At 34.5% G+C, this 22741-nt stretch overlaps 2 protein-coding genes across 5 annotated transcripts in view; one reads left to right on the top strand and one right to left on the bottom strand.

Moving 5' to 3' along the window:
- Nucleotides 1-8343, top strand: part of LOC118738710 (protein sarah) — a gene marked incomplete in the record, with an annotated part of 154592 nt that extends 146249 nt beyond the window's left edge. The window contains 1 exon segment of the mRNA XM_036469638.1: nt 6072-8343. Coding sequence (XP_036325531.1) covers nt 6225-7073 — 849 coding nt within the window.
- A 4895-nt stretch (nt 8344-13238) lies between these two features.
- The window catches only part of LOC118738730 (organic cation transporter protein), a 42930-nt gene continuing 33427 nt past the window's right edge, over nt 13239-22741 (bottom strand). For all 4 annotated transcript variants that reach the window (XM_036469686.1, XM_036469665.1, XM_036469672.1 and 1 more), the window contains exons 3-4: nt 14708-15330; nt 13239-14624 (exon numbers count right to left, since the gene is read on the bottom strand). In XM_036469686.1, coding sequence (XP_036325579.1) covers nt 13635-14624; nt 14708-15330 — 1613 coding nt within the window. In that variant the 3' untranslated portion in view covers nt 13239-13634. The remainder of the gene's footprint in view (nt 14625-14707; nt 15331-22741) is intronic.

The raw sequence follows: 22741 nt of genomic DNA on the forward strand, positions 1-22741 counted from the left end.
TAATACGCTTTTTAATAGTAAGTAACAATAATAAGAATTTCTCAATTCATTTTTACATATCGAGGGCTTTTATTCAATGTGATCTATGGGTATCAATGTCAGTGATATTAATTCCATTGACATTATTGCTCGTCACCCAAAAAACTGTTAAAAGCATGTGTGTGGGGTAGCAAAGTTAGACTCATACCGAAGTGACCGACCTCTGTCATATGGTTTATTGGGAAGAATTAGCTTTCTACTTACCGCACAAAAAAAAATAACAAATAGATATTTGGTTTCGCTATTTTTATTGGTTTGATTAAGAGATGTGATTTCGATACATTACACTATTAAGTAAATGTCGAAGAGTTTTTGGCACACATTTCGGTCATAAAAAGATTTATTGTTATTTTGTTTATGATTTCTTTTACGACATTCGAAAGTTCTTACGTTTACTGGTTGGACACGTACTACGTATCACATACGAAGTCTTGCACATTTTTATGGCATTTTATTTTATTAGACGTTGCCTTCAGCGCCAGTTATCGCATTTCATAATTGTAAATGATTCAATAAGTTAAAGGATCTATATGTGCATGCAGGTATACGTATGTTCATATGTACTAGGTTTATTTTTGATTAAAACTTTTGCATATTTTAATTAGTAGGAATAAAAGTAATAAAGGCAAACTCTTTGCAAAAGTACTTGAATGACGTCTGTAAATTTGTACACATACAGGTGACTACATACTTATGTATGTAAATATGTGCCCACAATACATATGTAGAAATTCTTTCATAACAGAGATGCCAAACTTATTTGGTATAAGGTGATTATGGAGAGCCCTTTCTCTTCATTGTAAGGCTTAACTCTGCGCAGAACTTTAATGGCAGCACTTTCTGGAGTTTGCTCATTAAAATTATTTTGAACAAATTTGGATTAGTAGAGAATACAGTAATATACAGATGACGTCACACGAAATGGTGAGACTAATGACTCTCTATGACTTAACGCAACTGCGAGCTATGGACTTGCGGTAAATCTTAGTAAGACGGAACTCGGTCGGTATGGGTCGGATGGGTCTAAGTTTGACGGAAGTGTATTTTCAAAGGAACTCCCCTTCAACCGTAAATTTACGCTTCCGGATCACTGTAGTACTCTCCAAGCAGACGTTGCTGCTATTAAAGAATCATTCGAATCGTTGCTGATGTGCCCGATGGCGGTAAGAGAAGTTAATATCAAGTCAATCAGGCAGGCGGCAATCAGTGCCCTGGGCTTGCTTATGGTGCGATCGAAGTTAGTAGGAGAGCGCCTACTTAAATTCGCTTTCTGTGACGGGGTCATAGTGATATCCCAGGAAGAGCGTAGCTTATGAGCTCACCAGGTATGAAAATCACGAGCCAGTATTACCAAGAAAAGAGATAAAAACCAATTCCCTCGACTACTTCTGTGCTTCTCTTGGAAAGTTCGGAGTCGTGTCAGCTTAGCGTACGCCACTGCGTCACTACAATGTCTTTCTGGCGGAGGTTGGGTTGTGGGCGGGTTTAGGTTTTCCTTAGGTTCACAATTCCACATGTCTCTATTCTGTTGGGTGTATTGACAGGAGACTGTACGATTTTGTACTTTCTAACTGGCCCAGATGGGCTCGGCGAGACCAATGCGAGGCACGCGGCAATGGACGCAATAACCTAGCAGTAATCACCTTCACTTAACCTAACCTAGGGCACAGACTTCTTTCATTTTTTTTTTTAGATTCTTTTCCGCTTGGCATTCTAGAGCCTGGCTTGCGAGTTATGTTTTAGGTGCCAGCAGCATCAGTTGTGTATCGGTGCGAATGCTTACATATTTTTAGTTGAGGGATGATCTCTTCAAGTATAGTATTATGCGATTTAGAGCAGTCATTGCAAGGTCTAAATGTACTTTGTAAAAATGCTTTAAAAAGCTGAAAAATATAGCTGTCGAAGGCTGCAAAGTGGATTCGGCAAATGGATTTATAATTCGCTTTTATTCAATTAAATCAGCTTGTAGTCGCTATTATTAAAATATTTACTACTAGTATAATCCTTAGTTTCTTTTAAGTAGCATGTCTGCCATAAATTTATCAGCTAGCGGAGGATGTAGAGAAATATTTATGTACATAAAAAGCAACTTGCAGAGAATACACAGGCTCACAGCCGGGAGCTTAAAATGGAAGTAGTACAAAAATAAAAGCCCATTTCAGTGTCCAGCTGCCGACGCTTGACTCTTTACAGCAAATCGGCTTAAAAGTGCGCGTAGGTAGAACGAAAAGACCAGCAAAAAGATGCATATTTTGTTCGCAAGCATAAATAGTTAGATATGCTTTTTCTGGGAAAGGGGCAAGTTCGAACGAATGCGCACTTACATACCTACATACATATGTATGTACATATACATACATATATTCATTATTTCGTATAAAAATGTAGCATATTGTACGTGTAAATCCGATTTCAAAATATTATAAAAAGTTAAAAAAAAAAATGTCAACAAAGGGTGTGCTATCCTAGTAACCTGCAGTGTATGACACTTTCACCGAAAAAAATTGTCAAAAATCAACCGTATTTTGTAGCCACTTGAAAATTGCATTTTATTATACTAAACTACAAAAACTGTGTACCCGAAATTTTTCTAAAAATATAGTTAACTTATGCACTGCAGGTCATTAGGAGAGCACACCCTTTTTTGATATGTTTTTTTTTTACTATTTATACAATTCTAAAATCAGATTTATACGTAGAATATGCTAAATTTTTATAAAAAATAAATGAAAACTAAACAAACAAAAGGAAAACTGACTGGGACTGCATATGCATTCCACTTTACCTCCCAGCCAAAGCGCAGGCGAATTTTTTTTTTTTTAATTTTCTGCCAAAAAATAGTTATCTTCATTGTTAGAGGTTCGTACGACCACTCCGCAGGACCTGCATTCGATCCTTGGTGAGCAACATCTAAATTAGAGTTAAGAGTTTATTCTAACATCGGTCTGCCATCGGCTAGCAATGGCAAACCTCCGAGTGTATTTCTGCCATGAAAAAGCTTCTCACAAAAATCCATTTGCCGTTCGGAGGCGGCGTAAAACTGTGGGCGAAGAAGCTCGGCCAAACACTCAGCAAAAGTGTAAGCGCTTAAATATTATCATTTTATATTACACACATACATACATCTGCATGCATTGTCTACTCATTTTACGGCAAGCCAAACGAGGCGACCGCCATTGTTCACCGGATGCGCTCGCTGATCCGCTTACCTTTTTTCAAAGGCCTGGCTTGACTTCAACATTGGCCACGTTTCAAAGTTAAAGCCAACTACGGAAGGACACTATTCTATCAATGTGCTGAAATGACTGCTAGTTTGTTGATGCAAACAAGCTGATTGGGCAGCAAGAACAATGAAGACCAAAAGGATAAGACACAAAAAAAAATAAATGTTTATAGAAACAAATATTTATCGTAGCCAGTGAAAAAGTGAGTGAATTGAAAATGTTTGTTAGCCGTAAGCATGCTATGGAGGCAATAACAAAAAAAGTAACTGTATGAATAGGCCAACATACTCGTATCAAAGTGGAAAGGGCTATTTTGAAACGTCGCCTTTAGCGAATGCTAAACCGATAGAAACGCTTAATTAAGTTAGTGTTTGCTCAAATATTTGTTGTTTGATTGCTTAAATGAGAGATTTCCTTTGGGCGTCGTATATGACAGGCGTCAACTAAAAAGTGCTGAAAAATGCGGCAATATTTGACCGCCAGCTATATGTATTTCTAAAGTATATTTGGGGCACTACCTGCCAGCAAATTTTGTTTGCCATATAACACTGGTCGACAGCCAAATAAGGCAAAACGCCATTCTTGTTCCCAGGGTATATGTGGGTCGCTGATTCCGGATGTACACTTCGTTTTTTTTTCAGATTTGCTCTTGTTTGCGAATTATGAAAAATTCTGAAACCTATATTTTCCATCACGATGAAAAAAAAATATTATTGTAAACTTGTGAAACTGAACACTTGTCAACAAATCGTGGCCACATACCTCTGAGTTCATCGGGTATTAAAGCTGGTAAAAATTACGTAACGATTAAATATTATTTGCCAAAGATATCGCAAAAATCGAGATGCATCGCTGGTTATTTCAATGAAAATTTTCCTTCAATTATTATATATGTAGGCATTATTGATTGAAAAGTCGTGATACTTACAGGAAAATTCTGGCTAAGGTAGTAACATGTCCTACGTAAGACAAATGAGAGGCAGATGGCAAAAGTCTTAGAGAAGCTTTTTTGAGAGAAAGCACTACTTGCATATCATTTAGCTCGCGTCGCTCCAACAGTCGCAGTGGCCGAGTGGGCAAAGCAGAGGCCTCTTATTCGGTAGATCCTTGTTCCAGTCTAGGTCAGCAACATTTTTTTTTTTAATGTATGGCCATTATTTTAATTTTTAATTTAATTTTCCTTTAATTTTTAAATATTATTTTTTTTTAAAGAAAAATTCATATTTTTAAATTTAATTTAAGTTTTAGTAACTCACTTTATTTGTATCTTTCTGAAAATACATTTTTTTCTTATTTTTAATTTAGTTTTCTTTTAATTTTTAGATTTAATTGCTTAAAAATAAAAAATTAATATTTTTTTATTTCATTTCATTTTTAAAAACTAATTTTTTTTTATTTACATAATTTGTTTTTCTTGTGTTAGTTTCATTTTCCTTGAATTTTTATATCTCATTATTAAATTAATTAAAAACATAATTTTTATTACATCTGAATTTTAGGATCTCATTTTATTTTTTATCTATTTTAATTTGATTTTCCTTCAATTTTAAGATTTTGTTTAAAATATATATTTTTATATTTAATTTATAAGTATGTACTATATTCTCGTTTTTTTATTTGTTATTTGTTTTAAGAAGATATTTTTTAAATTTAATTTTAAGAAATATTTTAATTTTTTATTTTTTTATCTCTTTATTTAATTTTATTCTATTTTTTTAAGGAAAATGTTCTTTTAATTTAATTTTTGAAAAGCTTATTGCTAAAAGGCGAGCAGCATAACGTTAAGACCTCCACGTTAGCAGATCTTTCAATTGGTCTTTCGAAAGACAGTAAGAGCTTTCAAGACAGTAGTTGCCAGAATCGCGATAGGCGGTAATGTTTGGGCTCCGATCACGGCATTCATAGGTCGAGAGCTGTGGTAAGTTGTGACGGACTTTCTATGAATGCCGTTTATCATTTGTATGTACGTTGTCGGGCCAAGAGTTATTCTAAGTAGGTGTGGACCACGTCCATATATTCGAAAAGATGCCTTCTGACGTGCCTGGGCGGAGGCTCTTCCTCAAGCAAGGGTCTGTTAGGGTGCATACGACTATGGCGCCCATTAAAAACTGTTTTCCGAGATTGTTTTTGTGCCTCGACGTGAAGGTTCAGCTCGGGCGACATCAAAAGGCATCCTTTCGCTCTGACAAGGTTGCAGCTTTATCCACTGCGTCCAAATAGTGTCCGGCGACCAAACAGGCGCAACGTAGGGCAGAATCGGCATGAGGCAGAGGGTCTCAGTTGATTTCGTCGGGGAAAGGGTTAGGTTCCGTGCTCTCTTCCTTCTTCTATATCGCTGTTGTCGCCTGCGTTAAAATTGGGATTAAAATAGGGATTCAGAAAATCCAGATGTTGATTAAGCTTAAGATGTAGTTTGAGGTTAAGTAAGTAATATAAAAATTTACGCAGTATGAAGCGAACTGGAGATGATTGAAGGTATTTTGGGAGTGTTTTACGCTTTTTAATGTTCTGAATACAAATGATGCTTTTTTTGTGATTCTCCCGATGAAAACCTAACGCAGATGAAAAGGCTCGAAATTTTGATGAAAATTTGTTGAATTTTCCTTAATTTTGGTTTGCAACTTTGATTTAGATAAATGATTTTAGATAATGGTTTACTTGAAAACAATTTTGAATATTGAAAAAAGAAACATGAACACGTGAACACTTGTTTGAGTCACTGTATATTCCACAGCTAATTAAATCACAAATAAACATAAATGCTTTAATATCCGCGTACTAAGAATAAATATTTATTTTTATTTTCAGACCACATACTTCTGCTCGTCTCATTAGCTGGCCGCTTTTCCAACAGTTTCAAACAAATTTAAACTCCCGTCCACTTGCGCGCTCAATCACTGAGGCACACGACTCCACGCCCACAAACCAGCAAACACACACACACATACACACACAACGAAGATGTCTGCGTCGCGCGCCAATACACCACCTACCGAGGCGAATGAGGCAACAACGCACAACAACAACAACAATAGCAGTAACAACGCCAACGGTGACACAAATCACAACAACAATGCCAAACTGAAATCAACACAAAATAGTGGCACCGGCAGCATCGATAAACTTTCACCCGATCAAGATATATTCATAAATCAAGCCGATGGCTTGCCCAGCCAACATCCCACATTGCCCGATGGCGAAGTAGACAGTGATAACGAACAAGAGCCAGTGGATCCAGATTCATTTGATGATTTGCCCACATCGATTATTGTGACGAACATACACTCGGAGGTGTTTACCAATCCAGCGCTGAAGCAGGAAATGGAAGAGCTCTTCCGCACCTTTTGCGATTCGGCGACCTTCCAATGGCTACGCAGTTTCAGACGTTTGCGCGTCAACTACGACAATGCCATAGCGGCGGCCAATGCGCGCATCAAATTGCATCAATACGAATTTAATAAGAAAACAGTGATAACCTGTTATTTTGCGCAGCCGGTAACGCCAGTTGCGAATAAAAATCTGCAACCGCCAGCGCCAGTTAAACAATTCCTAATTTCGCCACCCGCTTCACCGCCAGCTGGTTGGGAGCCACGCGAAGAGAATGAGCCGCTGGTGAATCACGATCTGTTGGCGGCATTGGCCAGCTTAACGCCAGGCGAATCGCACGAACTGCACCCGCAGAGCGAGGATCAGCCGGGTATTATTGTGCATACGGCCATGTTGCCAGAGGGAGCTGTGACCACCGCACCAACACTGGCGGTCACACCGAAGCCGGCCATTGTGCAGACTAAGTGTCCGGAGCGCGCGTAAGAAGGAATGGGGGAGGATGTGCTGCTGTCGCCGCAGACGAACTCATTTTTAAGCCTAGGAGCAGGTGCTGAGCACTTGATAGCATAAGAATTAAAATGATTAAAGATAAAAAGTAATTAGTTAATGCAAACAGAAGTTTAGTGGTGCATATATATATGTATGTATGTATGTGTACATAAAATAAAAACTGTTGTTAATTTTTGTAAACAAAAACCAATTGTAGCTGAAAAGTTTTGAATATGTAGTTGAAGTTACCACTGAGAAACTAAAGATTTCCTCTTGAGCCTACTTAACGATAATCTAAGTTATGTTCTACATATACATACATATGTCTAAGTGTACACATACATATGCAACTCTGTGTAAGCGCAATCCAATGATTATTTGAATTTTGTAGTTATTTATATTTTATTTTATTACCAAAAACGTTTTGATTGTGAAAAATTTTATTCTAACTAAAATTTTATTCTACTAAAATGTATACAATCAATGAAGAAGTAAAGTGAAAACATTGTTAACAATTGAATTGCGCAAAAATTCTTCAAAATAAAGTTTTAAGACACTCAACATTTTTACTTACATATAAAAAAAAATATCTACTACATATTTCAGTTATCAAGTTTAGATTTTCATAATGAAATCCCATGCACATAAAATTGTATAAGAAAAAATTTCGATTTTTTGTAATAAAATAAATTTTTTATGATTAAAGCACTCCACACATTATGCGCCTAATCTGAGTGGTGTTCGCGTTTGGCATGTCGACTTCTGCACACTTGGGCGTCATATATATATTATTCAAATCTTCGATATTTTATAGCTTTCTCGCATTATTTTGACATTTCTAGCTATGCATTGTCGTGCGATTTTTTTTCATAGATAATATTGCAGTCTCTTATTGCATGAACTAGGAAAATTCTAAGCAATTTCACCAAGAATTCATAAAGGTTAATTCATTCCTCATTTATTTACAAACTATGTACATAGTATATTACAAATTTTTATAAAAAAAAAAAGATTTGTAAGCAAAAGAAGTTTTCAAAGCGTCAGTTGTCCCATGTTTTAACGATTTATTTTATTGTTATTTAATTTTAACTTTTTTTGTTTTGAAAATATTTCAGTTTAATACTTGCATATTTTTTTGAACTTTCGAATTTTTTGTACAATATTTAGGCCGCAGGAGTCTCGGTTTTCAAATTAATGCATTAAATGATATTTGCCTAAATTAATTGAATTCACTACAAATTTAAAAGTGATGTAGAGCTTTTTGATATTTTTTTTTAGTTAAAAAAAAAAACAATATATTAAGTTAAATAACCTACATATAATTTTTATACACCAGCCTATATCCAAAATTTCCAAGCTTATTGGTTACTACATATAAACCTATTTACAAACGAATAGTGTCCACCTTAATACTCGAAATCAATCAACAAATGGCAGTTATTTAAAATTTATAAAGAACTTCAATAATTATGTTGAAACAGTTTTACCGTTTTTTAAGCGATTGTAGGTATGTATGCAAATAAAAGTAACACAAATACATATATGCATATGCAGTAATTAAAAAAAAAAAGAGTAATTAAAAAATTAAAACAAGAAATTAAATAAAGGAAGTATAAAGTAGATTAAGTGATTATGAAAAAAATGTATATGTAATTGAAATAAAATATAAAAATGACTATTATGTATGATAAAAAATTTGAAACAGATGTTACTAAAAATTCACCTAGATATGGAGATGAGAAGTAAAAATAAAAGCATAATATAAGCAACAGTAATACACTTAAAATAATAAAAAATAATGAACAAATTTAAAAAGAACGAAATGGATTTACGCATAACTGTTTACGTGTGTATGAATGTAATCACTGTAAATATATGAAATTTAAATTAATATGTATAACGAAATTGTGATTAAAATTTTAAAAACGTTATATATGTATATGGATTGTATAATATGTAATACTATGCTAAGTGCTAAAATTGTTTTCTTAATAAAAATTATAATGAAGTTATATTGGAATTCGAAAAACTTAGTTCTTGCTAAATCCGCATAACAACAACTCTTTCTTTTTGGTTTGTAATTTTCTGATTATTTTGGTATGAAGTACTTTGGTTTATTTAGAAGTATTTTTGCAAAACAATTTCGATTTTTTTTTTTTACTTGCAGTATCTAGATGAGATAAATGAAAGCATAAATCAAAGGACACTACAAAAAGCTTTACAATACAAGTTGGACAACATATTTACACCCCTCCTAGGATATAGACTGGGCTTAGAACATCTGTGTGGAATGTTGTATTGTTCTTGCTCTGGCTCCTAGTGTTACACAGTTTTTTGCTTCGCCAACTGCACGTTGGAGTTTTGCAATCTTTGCTGGCACTTCCCAGACCCACGTACTTCTGGTATATGTACATAGGTGTTCCTTTCCATAATTCTTTATTTCACCATATACTATCAATGGAGTTAACCATTGGAGAATACTGTTAACTGCTTCTGTCCACCTTTCCATCAAATCTGCTAACCATGCGAGCATTTTGCCGCAGTGAATGCTCCTTTCCCCTTTGTATGGCCCTCGGTCACGTAACATTCGGCAAAATAAATTAAATTGTGTTTCATCCATTCATTTTGATGCATATTCGGCTCGTTTTAACTTGTATGCCCTACTAATCGAGGTCTCGATATTAATCCACTTGCCACTTGTAGCTGTGTCCCATCGTTCCTGCCAATCGGATAGGGTGCGCCTTCTTACGAGCGTTCGTGTGTTCAATGCTGTGGAGCAGCCAGGAACGCTGGATGAGCTTCCTTCGCCAGTAAATCAATAGGTTGCAGCCCAGCCGCCACAAGGGCTGCATCTTACGACACCGTCCGAAAAGCTGAACAAACCCTTAATGCATAGAGTTTGAGGATCGCAGTTTGTTTTGGCAGCCCTCTCGCAAATGTAATGCAGGTGCTCATTGAATTTAAATCTCGCGTCGAATGTATCGTACACCCACTGATACAGACCTTCGCCTCCTCTCGTACTTTACGGCCACTGATAAGCAGCGTTGCCGTTTCGGCCCATCATTTCTTAAAATAAGGCTTTGGTAGGTTGGTTGGTTTGCTGTAGTTTTCGAGGGGTTTTGGTAGGCCAATCACATAAATAATTCGTTTTATAAAACTTCAAGTATCTCTTTTTTCGGGAGTTAATGTAATGGATGATGTGAAAAAGAAAAAAGAAATGGGACATGTCAAAGTTGTTCTTGACTGTCTTCTAATCCATACAGTTTTTTTAAGTTAGAATAAAATAATTAGACAATTGCCAAATTTTATATTTCGCTAAAGCGAAGTGTGAAGGGAAAGTATTTGTACTTTATTTCCCTCTTCTCGCTTAGGAAAAAAATAGTTGACAGCTTTTAATGCTGTCAGCAAAAGTAAAAACATGTAATTTTCAAAGCCTGCTTTTGAGTTCGCACCTTTTTCTTCAATTTAACCCAAAAAGAGCTGCATATGAAGACAAATTATGGACAAGTAAATTTTATTCAATTTTTTTATAATAAAGTATCATACCTACTTACATACATATGCTATAATATTTGAATAACACTTTCATTGAAAGTCACATTTTGGTAGGCTGAGAGCTATTTTGTACCAATTGTGGTAGGGTAAAAAAAATTTGAGTGGCAACACTGGTGATGAGTAACACCTCCGATTTCAGTTTGCCGAATAGAAGGTATTTCTGACATCTAGGGTAACGAAGAGGCAGTATTCAATTGTGGCCGCCTTTCCACTGCTTCGATTGTAATGCCCTCCAGGATCTTGCCTACCGTATCAAGCATATAAATCGAACGGTAAGCAGCTGGATGGCGGTTTGGTTTTCGAATGTGCGGAGAGGACTTTACTTCTTGGTTGCTTACTCAGTCCATCGTAGCACCTTTTGGTAAGGGTGATACAGCGTTGAATTTCGAGTTTCGATTTCGTTTATTCGTGAATGTGTTTTTTTTTCTTAATTTACATGCGTTCTTCAATCGTAATTCAATAGTAGACGAGTGATAGATAAGTGGTCCATACTACCTGTTGCTATTGTCCCTGGTTCGATTTCTGGTCCGCGTAAGATTCAAAATTGCAAGAAAACGTAGGAGAAACTCGCCAAAGACTTAAATTCTTTTATTTTATTTTTACTTATTTGATATAAAAAACTAAATTTACAATATTAAGATGGCATAGCAAAAAAACTTTGTAAGAAAGAACAAAATTCCTATTAAAACAAAAACTAGAGACTTGCACAGTCCTATTTTAATGTAATGTACCACAAAGGTACTATGCCAATTTAAAAAGAAAAAAACTTTGGTATTCATAAACTACATTCAAATAAGAAAATTCCGACTTAGATGTACTACTTATGCTCTTTCAACCTAAACTTTTCAAAAATGATAAAACGAAAATTATGTACAAAAAAAATGTTGGTTTTATTTCCGTGTGATTCGGAGTTTAACATGTAAACATGCTGAATTACCTAAAATAAATAAAAAAAACTATACTTAAAAATACATAAATGTAAGCACAAAAAATAAAATTTCATCGAAGAAATCCCAGTGTGAAATCTGATAGGTATTCCTGCATATATGAGAGCATTCGAAAAGCTGAAATCTCTGAGTGGACGACCTCCTGCTCATTTTCGCTGCAAACTAAAAATGTACCAATAATGGCAGTTGTTTGTCTGTTAATGTGTAAGTACGAATACTTGTATTTTAAAGTTGTTTAGTTATAAGAAAAAGTTGTAAAATAACCATAACTGATACATATATATGTAAAAAAATTAAATTAATTATTTATAACGATAATTAATTATAGATATTAAAAAAAAATATTCAAATAATAAAGTTAATTCAAAATAAATAATTTATCAGTGTAGAACTAAAATAAACTTAAATGGATTTCATTGCAACTATGCAGAATTATTAGCCTTTTGGAAAGTAAAACTTTGTCTCAAATATTTATTTTATTTATTTCTATCTTCAAATTTGAGCTAGATGTGAACATTTTCTTCATAAGTATATGTACAGCAGAGCTGGATAATGCGGTGTTCACATGAGGCGATTTTACAGACAACTTCTAGTTGAAAGAAAAAATCGCCTGGTGTGAACGGCATTTCAACTAATCGCTTCCAACGAAGTTGGGGTGCAGCCAACTTTTGATTTCAAAAATTTTAAATGATGGATCCAAAATGACGGCGTTCTAATTTAAAAAGTTAGTGGATTTTTAATTTGACTATAATTTTTGGTGTGTGTACAGTTTATGTGACAAGTAATAACAATCTGTTGATGAATTTTTTGAAAAATTTGGCAGAAATTTTTTCTAAACCTAATATAACTAAATTTAACTTATACTTACAAAAATTTATGTTTTTAGCTATTATAAATGAAGAATTCATAATTTTTGACATTGACACAATTAAACGTCAGCAATTTCACCACTGGCGCCAGATAGTTGAACATAGAAATCATCAAAATGGTTCTCGAAAATCGTCCATTGTATTGAAAAATCGTCAACGCACAAAATATTAAAATAAACAGTTTCCGGAAAAATTTGGGCAGCTGATTGTTATACGAAAAAAAATAAATATAATTAAACTTTTACGAATTACTAAAATTCACATTACTTATAACAGAAATATTTTTAATTACATTTAGATAAATTACATACATATTATTCAATGAACTAAGCTGATAACAAAATTTCCTGCTAGAAATATTTATTTAACCCTTGTGTGTTGGAGGTAATTCCAAAAAACCTTAAAATTCAAAAGAAAGGAATGAAATGAGAAGTATGGTATCTACTTACAGAATAATTTTAGAATACATATATAAAAATATTTTAGTTTGCGTTAAAGACTTTTGTGTTATAGTGTTAAAAGCCCGATAATTTTCTGGAAAACTAAAAAAAAAGGAAAAATTCCCACTAAAACAACTGGCAATAAAAAACTCCACACAATGAAAAAATCGTCATTTGCTTGTCGAAATCGTTTAATCGTCAAGACAGTTAAAAATCTTCCAAATGACGATCAAATCGTTAACCTGGCAACACTGATTTTTACTGCTATTTAGAAAAACCTAAATTTGCCTACTCTTAGCAAACAGCTTAACGAATAAATCACGCAGTTTTAATTTTTGGTACCTTTTTTGTTTTATTTATAATTTTAATCAAAATATTTTTATGTATATTTTTAATATTTTACTTTTATTCGTATTTAACAAGGAATGTACTTTGTGTTGCAACTCTTCGAAAGCATCGTTCATTAAATATTTGTTAAAGGTAAATATGTTTTTTGTATATACATATACATGTATATGAAAGCATATCTTTTGATTGAAGTTAACAATAAAGGCAATTATGTGTATGCGAAATGGCATGCAATGCTACGGTGAGGAAACAGTTTGAAAACATTCTACTACTTAACGAAACATGTAACAAAAGAAAAATTAACGAAAAATTAACGAACATACAGAGTATCGGCAGATTTAATTTGGCATAGCAAGTGCAGTCGCCCTCCCCTCCCCACTACCCCTCACTTCCAAATCACTTCCTGTCGATCGTTCTCAGTGGCACCATCTGTTCGGGATCATCTGGATAAATACTGTCTTTTCTGGGTTTGCGTCCGGCGCACTGCGCAAACCACGTATCGCCCTTGCCATAGTTTTCGCCATCTTCCAGCGATTCGGGCATCGGTTGGTTCATTGTCTCCGGTAGGAACATAACCCAGAACCCAGATAGTAGCGCAATAATTCCAAATAGCACAGCAGGTATTTTCGGATCAAATGAGTCGAGCAACGTAATGAGTGGCGTAAGTGCGCCTGAGAAACGCGCGCACATGGAACCCAGACCCATGGCCGAGTTGCGCACGACTGTTGGGAACAGCTCGGCCGAGTAGTTGTAGATCACGGCAAAAGAGCCGGCAATGAAGAGTTTGCCCATCATCACAATGGCCGTTGAAGTGGTGCTACCTTGGGTAACAAACGTGGCCACAATACAACAAGTGCCGCCGGCAAGCATGAGTAAGCTGGTTATGGGGCGTCGTCCCAGTCGATCCAATACAACCATAATCGTAAAGTAACTGGGCAATTCCACGAGACCCATAATGAAGAGTATCAGATAGGGGTCGCCGTACAACTTGCCGGCGCTTAGCGATAGGCCATAGTAGACCAATGAGTTGGCGAACCAACAGAGACAGACGTTTATGGTCTTAATGCGCAAGTTTGGCGTACGGAAGAGGTCACTTAAACCGGCCGACGTCTTTTCCTCCATGGCGGACTGCTGATTGGACTTTTGTATGTAATAATTCTTATCGACCGGTATGCCGGAGCCATTAATGCGCAGACCTCTGATCACAATGTCAACTGCCTCTTCGGCACGCCCTTGCATCCATAGCCAACGTGGCGATTCGTCCATCCACCACCAATGACCGACGAGCAGCAGACCGTGCAGGCCATACACGATTTGAAGCAGCTGACGTTCCTTGATGAGTGCGCCCCAGCCGGCTACTAGCATAATGCCAGTAGCGAAGATAGCCTGCAAAGTGAACGTCAAACAGTTATTTATTTACTACAGCACTTACGTACATACATATTTTTGTTAAATCTTAATTGACAAACCTGAAATGCAATACCGCAAACGGTACGTTTGCTTGCGCCCACCAGCTCCATAGTCAGTACGAAACCACAAATGTAGGCACCTGCCGAACCAAAAATGCCCAGAAAGAAGCGCGTTACCATAAAGGAGAAGTACTCGGGTATGAAAGCCACAGCTACACCAATAACTAACTGCAACAGCGCCGACCAGCAGAACACTGTTTTGCGTCCAATCTTATCGGCTAGTCCGCCCAAAGTCACAGCGCCGGTAAATACGCCCAACATGTAAACGGTCTGCATAATCGAACCAAGCCATCGGCGATCGCAAACGAAGTTCCAATCGATAGCACGTGAGTCCTTATAGTAGGTACGATCGTAGACATAGGATACGCAAGGCACCGTGTTATTCGCTGCATCGTACATGTGACAGTTATCGAGTTCACCGCTCGGTTTCAACGGTATGGCTGCGAGTATTTCGGAGGAGTTCCATGGTGTGTACGAGTAGCTGCTATTGTCTATGCCCTCAATGAAACAACGGTGCTCTGGCACGGCAGCAACTGTGACTAGCGAGAGCATATGTAAACCGGCCGTTAGGCCAGAGAGTACGTGCAGAAAGAATTGTATAGCCTGGTAACGTCCAAACTCGCCTGGAAAATAGTATAATCGAAATGCATATAATTAGATTGTGTGGGAAAGAAGTATATTCTTGGTGTACATAGTTATAATTTATGATTTTTGAACAAATTATAAGTCGTTAAAACTCTCAGGCTTTTTCATAAGTAATATAGAGTGGTGCAGATCTTTGACAGCAATTATTTTTGATATGTTAAAGATTTTTTTTCGAGATTTGGTAGTACAGGCTTTGGCAAACCTGGCCATGGAAGGAAACACAGTTGAACAGTGCGTAAAAGTTATCCAAATACTGATGCTGTGGGAGCTGCTAGGACGAAGTGGAGGTTGTAAGTGCGCCGAGCAACCTAGCTTTTCTATTCCTCGTCTTTCACAGAAATTGAAACTGGCTTACGGCACACTATGTCTTACTCCTCCCGCAATTTAAGGGCCAGTTCGTACAACAACTGAAGTCAGCTCATTATTCAGAGTGTTATGGATATGCTTTATTGCAAGCCGCCTGGAAAACCAAAATTCCGCTTAATTTTGGATTAAATATTAAGTGATCTTAAAGAGAGATCGTCTACCAGGCTTGAAAGCTTAATAGAATCATGCCAAGGGAATGCTAATTGCTTTACTGAATGCCGTAGATCTTTGAAAGAGATAAAAACCTGGAAACCGGATTATTGATGGTAATTGCTAAGGCGAATTCATATTAGGTGCTAGCGGCGGCACAAAACAAAAAACTACAAGTTATACGTAAAAATCACAACATAGAAAATTTGCAATAAATACATGATTTTGACAAACAGTAGAACCACAGCGAAAATCTAATTTCGCCGGTAATATCACCTTATATGGGTAATTGCTGACGATTTGATAAAAAAGTTACGAAGCTCCACACCTTCCCATGAAATTACACGGTAGGTACATTAATGGCCACCTTCAAACATTTTTTAGAGAATACGTGACTCAAATAGCGGGCAAATGCTGGCAAACCAACAATTGCTTCAGCCCTATTTTGGGGTTTGTAAGTAAGTATTTCCTCTCCAACATAGAAAGTTTACAAATGAATAACTCCGAATTGAAAAAGTTTCCTAACTGAAAATTAATTATTTATTTGCACTCCCCTAGACTAAAATTGTATGCGCTATAAAACCCAGAAGTATTCTAAAGATTCAGATTAAAAATTTTTAAGTTTTGAAAACTTCCTAAATTTGTCACTTATATTTATATAGTCTTTGTCAAAGCTTTGACAATACTTTTATAGAAAAATTTAACTTAAAAAACATTGTGTTTTCATACTAATCGAAAATTTGAAATTTTTGTATAGAAAATTATGGGAAAATTTCACGATATTCGTTTCGTACGAAAACACGAATACGCCCCTGTGAATATTTGTTTGACTCACTGTATGTAAATAAATATATAAGAGCTAATTTACTGCGTGGAAAAGTCGAGCATCAGAATTGTGTACATACATATGTACATACAGTGTTGTGCAAAACAAATGCAACAAATTAGTTAGATTAATGTTGTTGCTGTATTTCTTTAAATAAACAGTTATGCAAAAATTTGATGATTTATTCTTAAATACCTAAAAGTGCTTTGAAATAAATATATTTCATTTGCCATTTATTGGCGAAAGCAACTGGTCCAGACTTGGTTGGCAAGAGTGCATAACAAAAGTATCAAATCAATATTTGGTATAGCAACCTATATTATTATTAACCTCAGCAACTCTGAGGGGCACTAATGCTAGTAAATTATCTTTGTTAGGATGTCCAATGTTTTTCCGCCCATTTTTTAAGGCTTGGAACAGTTTGTTCTGGTTTGTCTTCCCCAGTCGAAAAATAGGTGCATAATATTAAATATGTAATTCCGAGCCTCCAAGCTTAACGCTCATTCTACTGGATCGTTTACAAGTGAAAGGCATTTCTTTTTTTTTAAGAGTTGAATCAAAATTTTATATGATTTACTCCGACGGGATGTGTGTGTATGTGTGTGTATTTTCCATGTTTCTTTCAACCATCCACTCAAAGTACAAACAGTTAAGTGGAGTGTGTCCCATTTTCAACGTAAATATGTGCAGACATTTGTACATCTCCATGCGATTTGTTTGCATATTGATTTGGCGGCCTAATTAAGAGCAATCAACGCATTTTATAAACTAAATTGTACAAACAACCACTTGTAATACGCAAGTATTTTAGAAAAAATTGACATCAATCTATGATATGGATTCTAAATATGTACAGGTATACATACATACATACATACGTACTTACATCCACATATGTATAAAATTATTTTTTTTTTGTGAGTTATCGCTTGTACATACATTCATATTACGATGTAGAGAACATCTATCATTCTTGCATATATATGTATGAACATACACTAGGGTGCACCACTAAAAAAGTTGCCGGTTTTCACAGGAAAAATATTGAGATTTACCGACCGATTTGAAAATTTCTCTAATTAGCTAATTATTTTGAATCCGTTGATACAATTTTTAAGTTAAAAATCGTCTAACATCTGATGTGCTTTTTAAGAAAAAATATTTTTAAAAAGTAACTTTATTTATAAAAAACTAAAATTTTGAAGGTATTTTCAAATAGGTTTAGCTCATGTTAGTCATAATATTTCGCCCAAATATTTTGGCGGAAATTTTAAAATATAATATATTTTATGTTCCTATATACATAAAAACACTACCGATATGGTTTGTTTCCTTTTTATTTTGAGAGTGATGCACCCTAATGCACATACATATATTTGGATTGTATTGTATGTATGTACATATTACCATTGAGAACATAAATCGAAATGCAAATATTCCAAATCAATTTAAGGCGTTTAAGTGTTTACTGTTTGCCATCGTAATTGATTGAATTGCAGCGGAGCATTCAATATTTAAGTGTTAACAATTCTACATACGATTCGCTTTATAAAACGCTTGAATTACATGGGAAAAATTGTTGCTTATTTATTTTATGTCAAGTTTTTAATTGCAGACAAATGGCTAAATATATTATAGGTGAATATAATGCGGCAAATTATTACTGTTTTCACGAACATTTGATTACCGTTGTCGTCACTACTTAAATGGTGCATCCAACAATATCACGTCATTCAAATGTCACTGATAATACTTGTTTACAAATATATATGTATATGATAAGATTCATATCGTGAAATTGTTTAGCAAATAATAAACTTTGTTCCATATAAATTGCTTATTAACGACTTCCAAAAAAGGCAAAGGTCATTAATTCGCCGGAGTATTTTTTTTATAAGTATATATTTTATCGTATAACTTTGGATCACGTGAACCGATAACTATTTTACTCCGAAAGGTAGTACCTCGAGAAAGGTTCTTTAACAATTTGGTTTAGTTTTAATCATTGTACATGAAGAAACTAACGGTACTTCTAATTTTGTATATGAGCATTGAATGCGGTGGTTTCTTTGCTTAAAAATTTCTTGTTTTTGTATTTTATTTCACCTTATTGATTGGACATTATTATAAATAACCTCGAAGGACTTTAATCAGATTAGTAAAATTCCTGGACTAATGGCAAAGACAACCGTATTTGTATTGATAATGATAATTTCAATGATACTGGCAATAGTAATGGTAATACTAATGGTAATAATTATAATGGTAATAGTATTGATAAATATATTCGTAATGATATTGGTAGTGGTGGTTGTTAATGGTAATTGTAATGAAAATGGCAATAATTATTTTTTATAACTCTTGTAGTTTCAAAATTTGGTCGAGATCTTTGCCAAAGAATATGGGTCTAAATCACGGTATTCGAAACGACTCGCGTGCTTTATTGAAATATTTATAGAATCCCTTGGGCGGATACAGCGCCAGTTAAGAAGATCTGGATCTGACCTGCATTGTTGGTTAACTAATACAGCTTTAAGCAACAATACTTATACCCAGTAATGGTTCTATCATATCTCGATCCGAAACCACCATACTACGTAAATACTGACTGGAAGGCATCGAAAGGCTGCAGGGAGGCAAAACTCATATTGCCATCCATCTCATTGACATGAAAACAGTACAATGGACTGTGTGAATTTTGCGTGCTGTTTTCTTCGCGAGTTGTTTTGTGCCTGGTTCCGATAAAATAAAAAAAGTGTTCTATAGGAACGCCAATAGAACTGCAAACTAAGTAATTCGTGAATTACCCTGTTTCCACTACACACAAATTAGTAATTCGTTTGGCAGCTCTAGTTCTTGTTCTTGTTCTTCGCTATTTATTATTATTTTTGTGTACTGCAAATATCGAAGATGGAGCTTAAATTTAAGTTATCATCAACAATTTTAATTTATATAGAGAATATTTTATTAATATTAGAAGTGCCAGCGAATGGAACCAGGCCCGTGAAAACTTCGATATATTTCCGATAAATATTAGAGAAGGCACCGATTCATAACACAAATGAGGTTATTCGCTCTCAAAATTTTGTATGGCGAATAAAGTAATTCGGAAATTATCAAAAATCGACGCAATTCAAAATCGCAAAAATCAGAATAAAAAGTTGAAAACTAAGATGCAACTTCGCAGATTTTTTATAATTTTTACACAAAGCTTGAAATATGAATTTGTATAATTTTGATAATGAGCTATAATTTTATAAAAAATTATAAATATTGAATATACAAAAGACAAATAAGCAACATTTTTTTTTTAAATTTCGCGTTGCTTTTTTTTTACCACTGTACTTGTGTATATGTATGTGACCCATATCCATATCCATGTAAAAGAGGAAAACGACATAAATTCTAAAATGCCTTAATTATCTCTATTTAGTAGTCATCCCTTCCTAAATTACCACATTTCATTAATTTGTTGAGAAATATTAAAAAATAAAAAAATAACTGATATTTTTACCTATGCAAATTTTTACTTCATACATGCATACATAATTACTTTACACCAGTCACAAGGTCAATTATAAAGAAATATTTCTATAAAGATTATATCAGCATAATTTTAAATTAAAACGATTTTAAGGGTAAATAATAGTGTTTTTTTTTCAAATGATAGTTACAAAGGACTTAAAAATTATTTGGTATTTTTTAGAGCAATTTTATACATTAGTTTTTATCTATGTATATTAAAAAATTTTTGCACTGTTGTTTTAGTTCCAACGACATAGTTATAGTGCGCAATTCATCAAATGCGGAGTCAAATGTCCCACCAGTCCCAATGGAATGACCCACATATGTATGTACCTACATACATAACTGTCGACTGTGGTGGCATTGTAAATTAATTAAAAAATTTAGAATTCTATTTTTAAATCAATTGCATTCTATGCAATCAATATCACACCAACAAAATAAATGTAATCGAATGACTGTGTTTTTTCAATTAAATATACTACTTTCGCAATTTATTGCAAGCGAAGGCAAAGGTTGTGCAAATGTCAATTTGCTATCAAAACTGCAAATCATTTATAAATATTATTTTCATTCAATCAAACGTGACGCTTTTACCTTTAACAATTCGGAATAATTAAAATGTAATTAGAAATTTATAAAGATTACTTTGCATATTTCCCACAAAATAAAAACGCCATTCGCAATAGTAGCAAATGAAAGTTCAATTTATTTTCTTATTGTTATGATTTTGACATACATACATATATACCTACATACGTAAAAGCATCGCATTTTATTTAAGAAACTAACTTGACCGCAAACTACATACATATTTTCTATTTTTCCATATAAACATGTAAATAAAATGAGCGATTATTGAAAAATTGAAAGGTGAAAAACAAACATCGTAATGTTTGTAGTTGAAAAACATTGCGGTTTCAGTTAACCATTACCACAAATATGTATTTGATTGTTATTAAATGCAAATTTCAAGTCAAGCTCCATTATTCGCCAAAGTGAGCAGTAAGTCAACTGCGAGATAAGAAAAACTGTCAATCTGCCATCTGTTGAGTAAAAATGATTCATTAAAATTGTTTTTGAATTTAATTTTAAATGCACAAACACGTGCAGGCGGGAAAGCAAATTCATGTGCCTACATACATATATACATATCTTTAACTGTGAATACAGAAGGCCCTATTTAACTTGTTTTTCTTTACAGAGTACTCATAAACTTTTTAAAAATAAAAGTTATTCATTTGCTAAGTTCTTCTAAACACTAATTTTTTATAAACACTCAAACTAATGTATTGATGTCAAGTTCTAATAGAGTAATCTACCAACTTATCTACAAAGTAGAGATACCGATTCCATTTTTTTTGTCGATTTTTTAGTTCCGATTCGAATCGTGAATTGGTGAAAAAAATTAGATTTTTTTCTCAGTTGATGCATAGATTTTACGGAAATTTTAATTTGAGGCTGGTACAAAAAAATCAAGGATGCTTGGTACCTCCCATATATGGTATCGCTATCGTTTATTTCGCTGATAAAATGCCACAAATATTAAAAATACACCAACTAATTGGTTTTTAGCCCGGAACTGGTATGACTTCTAGCTGCAATTTAGAGTATTTACACTACTTTCGCAAAATTAAATAGAAAACAAAATTAAAGCATTTCAAAACTGCAACTCTACAAGTGACCTGCAGGGTATAAGTTTATAACAATTTCTAGAAAAATTTCGCATAAATTTCGTATGCAGTTTTGTAGCCCATTCAGCATTCAGTTTTAGTATAATGAAGTGCAAGTTTCATCTGGCTGCCAAATTCATATTTTTCAATGAAATTCTGAATTATTCAATAAGATAAGGCGTTTTCAAACCGGCTGCCGAAAAATGTAGGTCGATCTTCCATTCAGCCGTCGATATGTTGGAATTAAAGATCTTTCCGGCAATCGCAACAATGGACATATATTTGAATGCTCAGCTGCCTCTATGTATTCTACGCAGAATTGGGCTTGAACATATAGGTTTTCACTTTTAGAAAAGCAAAGTACTTTTTCGAGCAACAGAAATAATTAAAAATATTTCTTGCGATTTTTCTTGAGAGCTGATTCTAAGCTCTACACCCAAAAATGTTAAATTTTTTCTTCATAATTTGTGGAAAATTTTTAGGGACTCAGTTTTGTAGCCCATTAAATTATTATGTAGGTTAAAATGCAAGTTTCAAGACGCTAGGAAATTGCGTGGACTTTTAATAATTTTTTTAGCTGACGGTGTTGTGCATTTTGATGCAGATTCCTGCGCTAAGCAGTTCAGATTAGAGGCTAACCGGATTTACATAGCTGGACACACGGTGAATATCACCATCGCTCTCGACTGAAATCCATTTTTTATTCTTAAAGGGGCACAGTTGCAGATAATTCCCCGAATTATTCCGAGAGTCCGAAATTGGGGTGTCTCCACTGCTGCTGGGTATACGAGATTTGGTAAATTGATTACACTGGTCTACAAGGGTTTTGCGAATAAGACGGGACCTGGT

Source organism: Rhagoletis pomonella, unplaced genomic scaffold (assembly GCF_013731165.1).
Source record: "Rhagoletis pomonella isolate Grant_MI unplaced genomic scaffold, Rhpom_1.0 Rhpom_scaffold_00001, whole genome shotgun sequence".
Classification (NCBI taxonomy): domain Eukaryota; kingdom Metazoa; phylum Arthropoda; class Insecta; order Diptera; family Tephritidae; genus Rhagoletis; species Rhagoletis pomonella.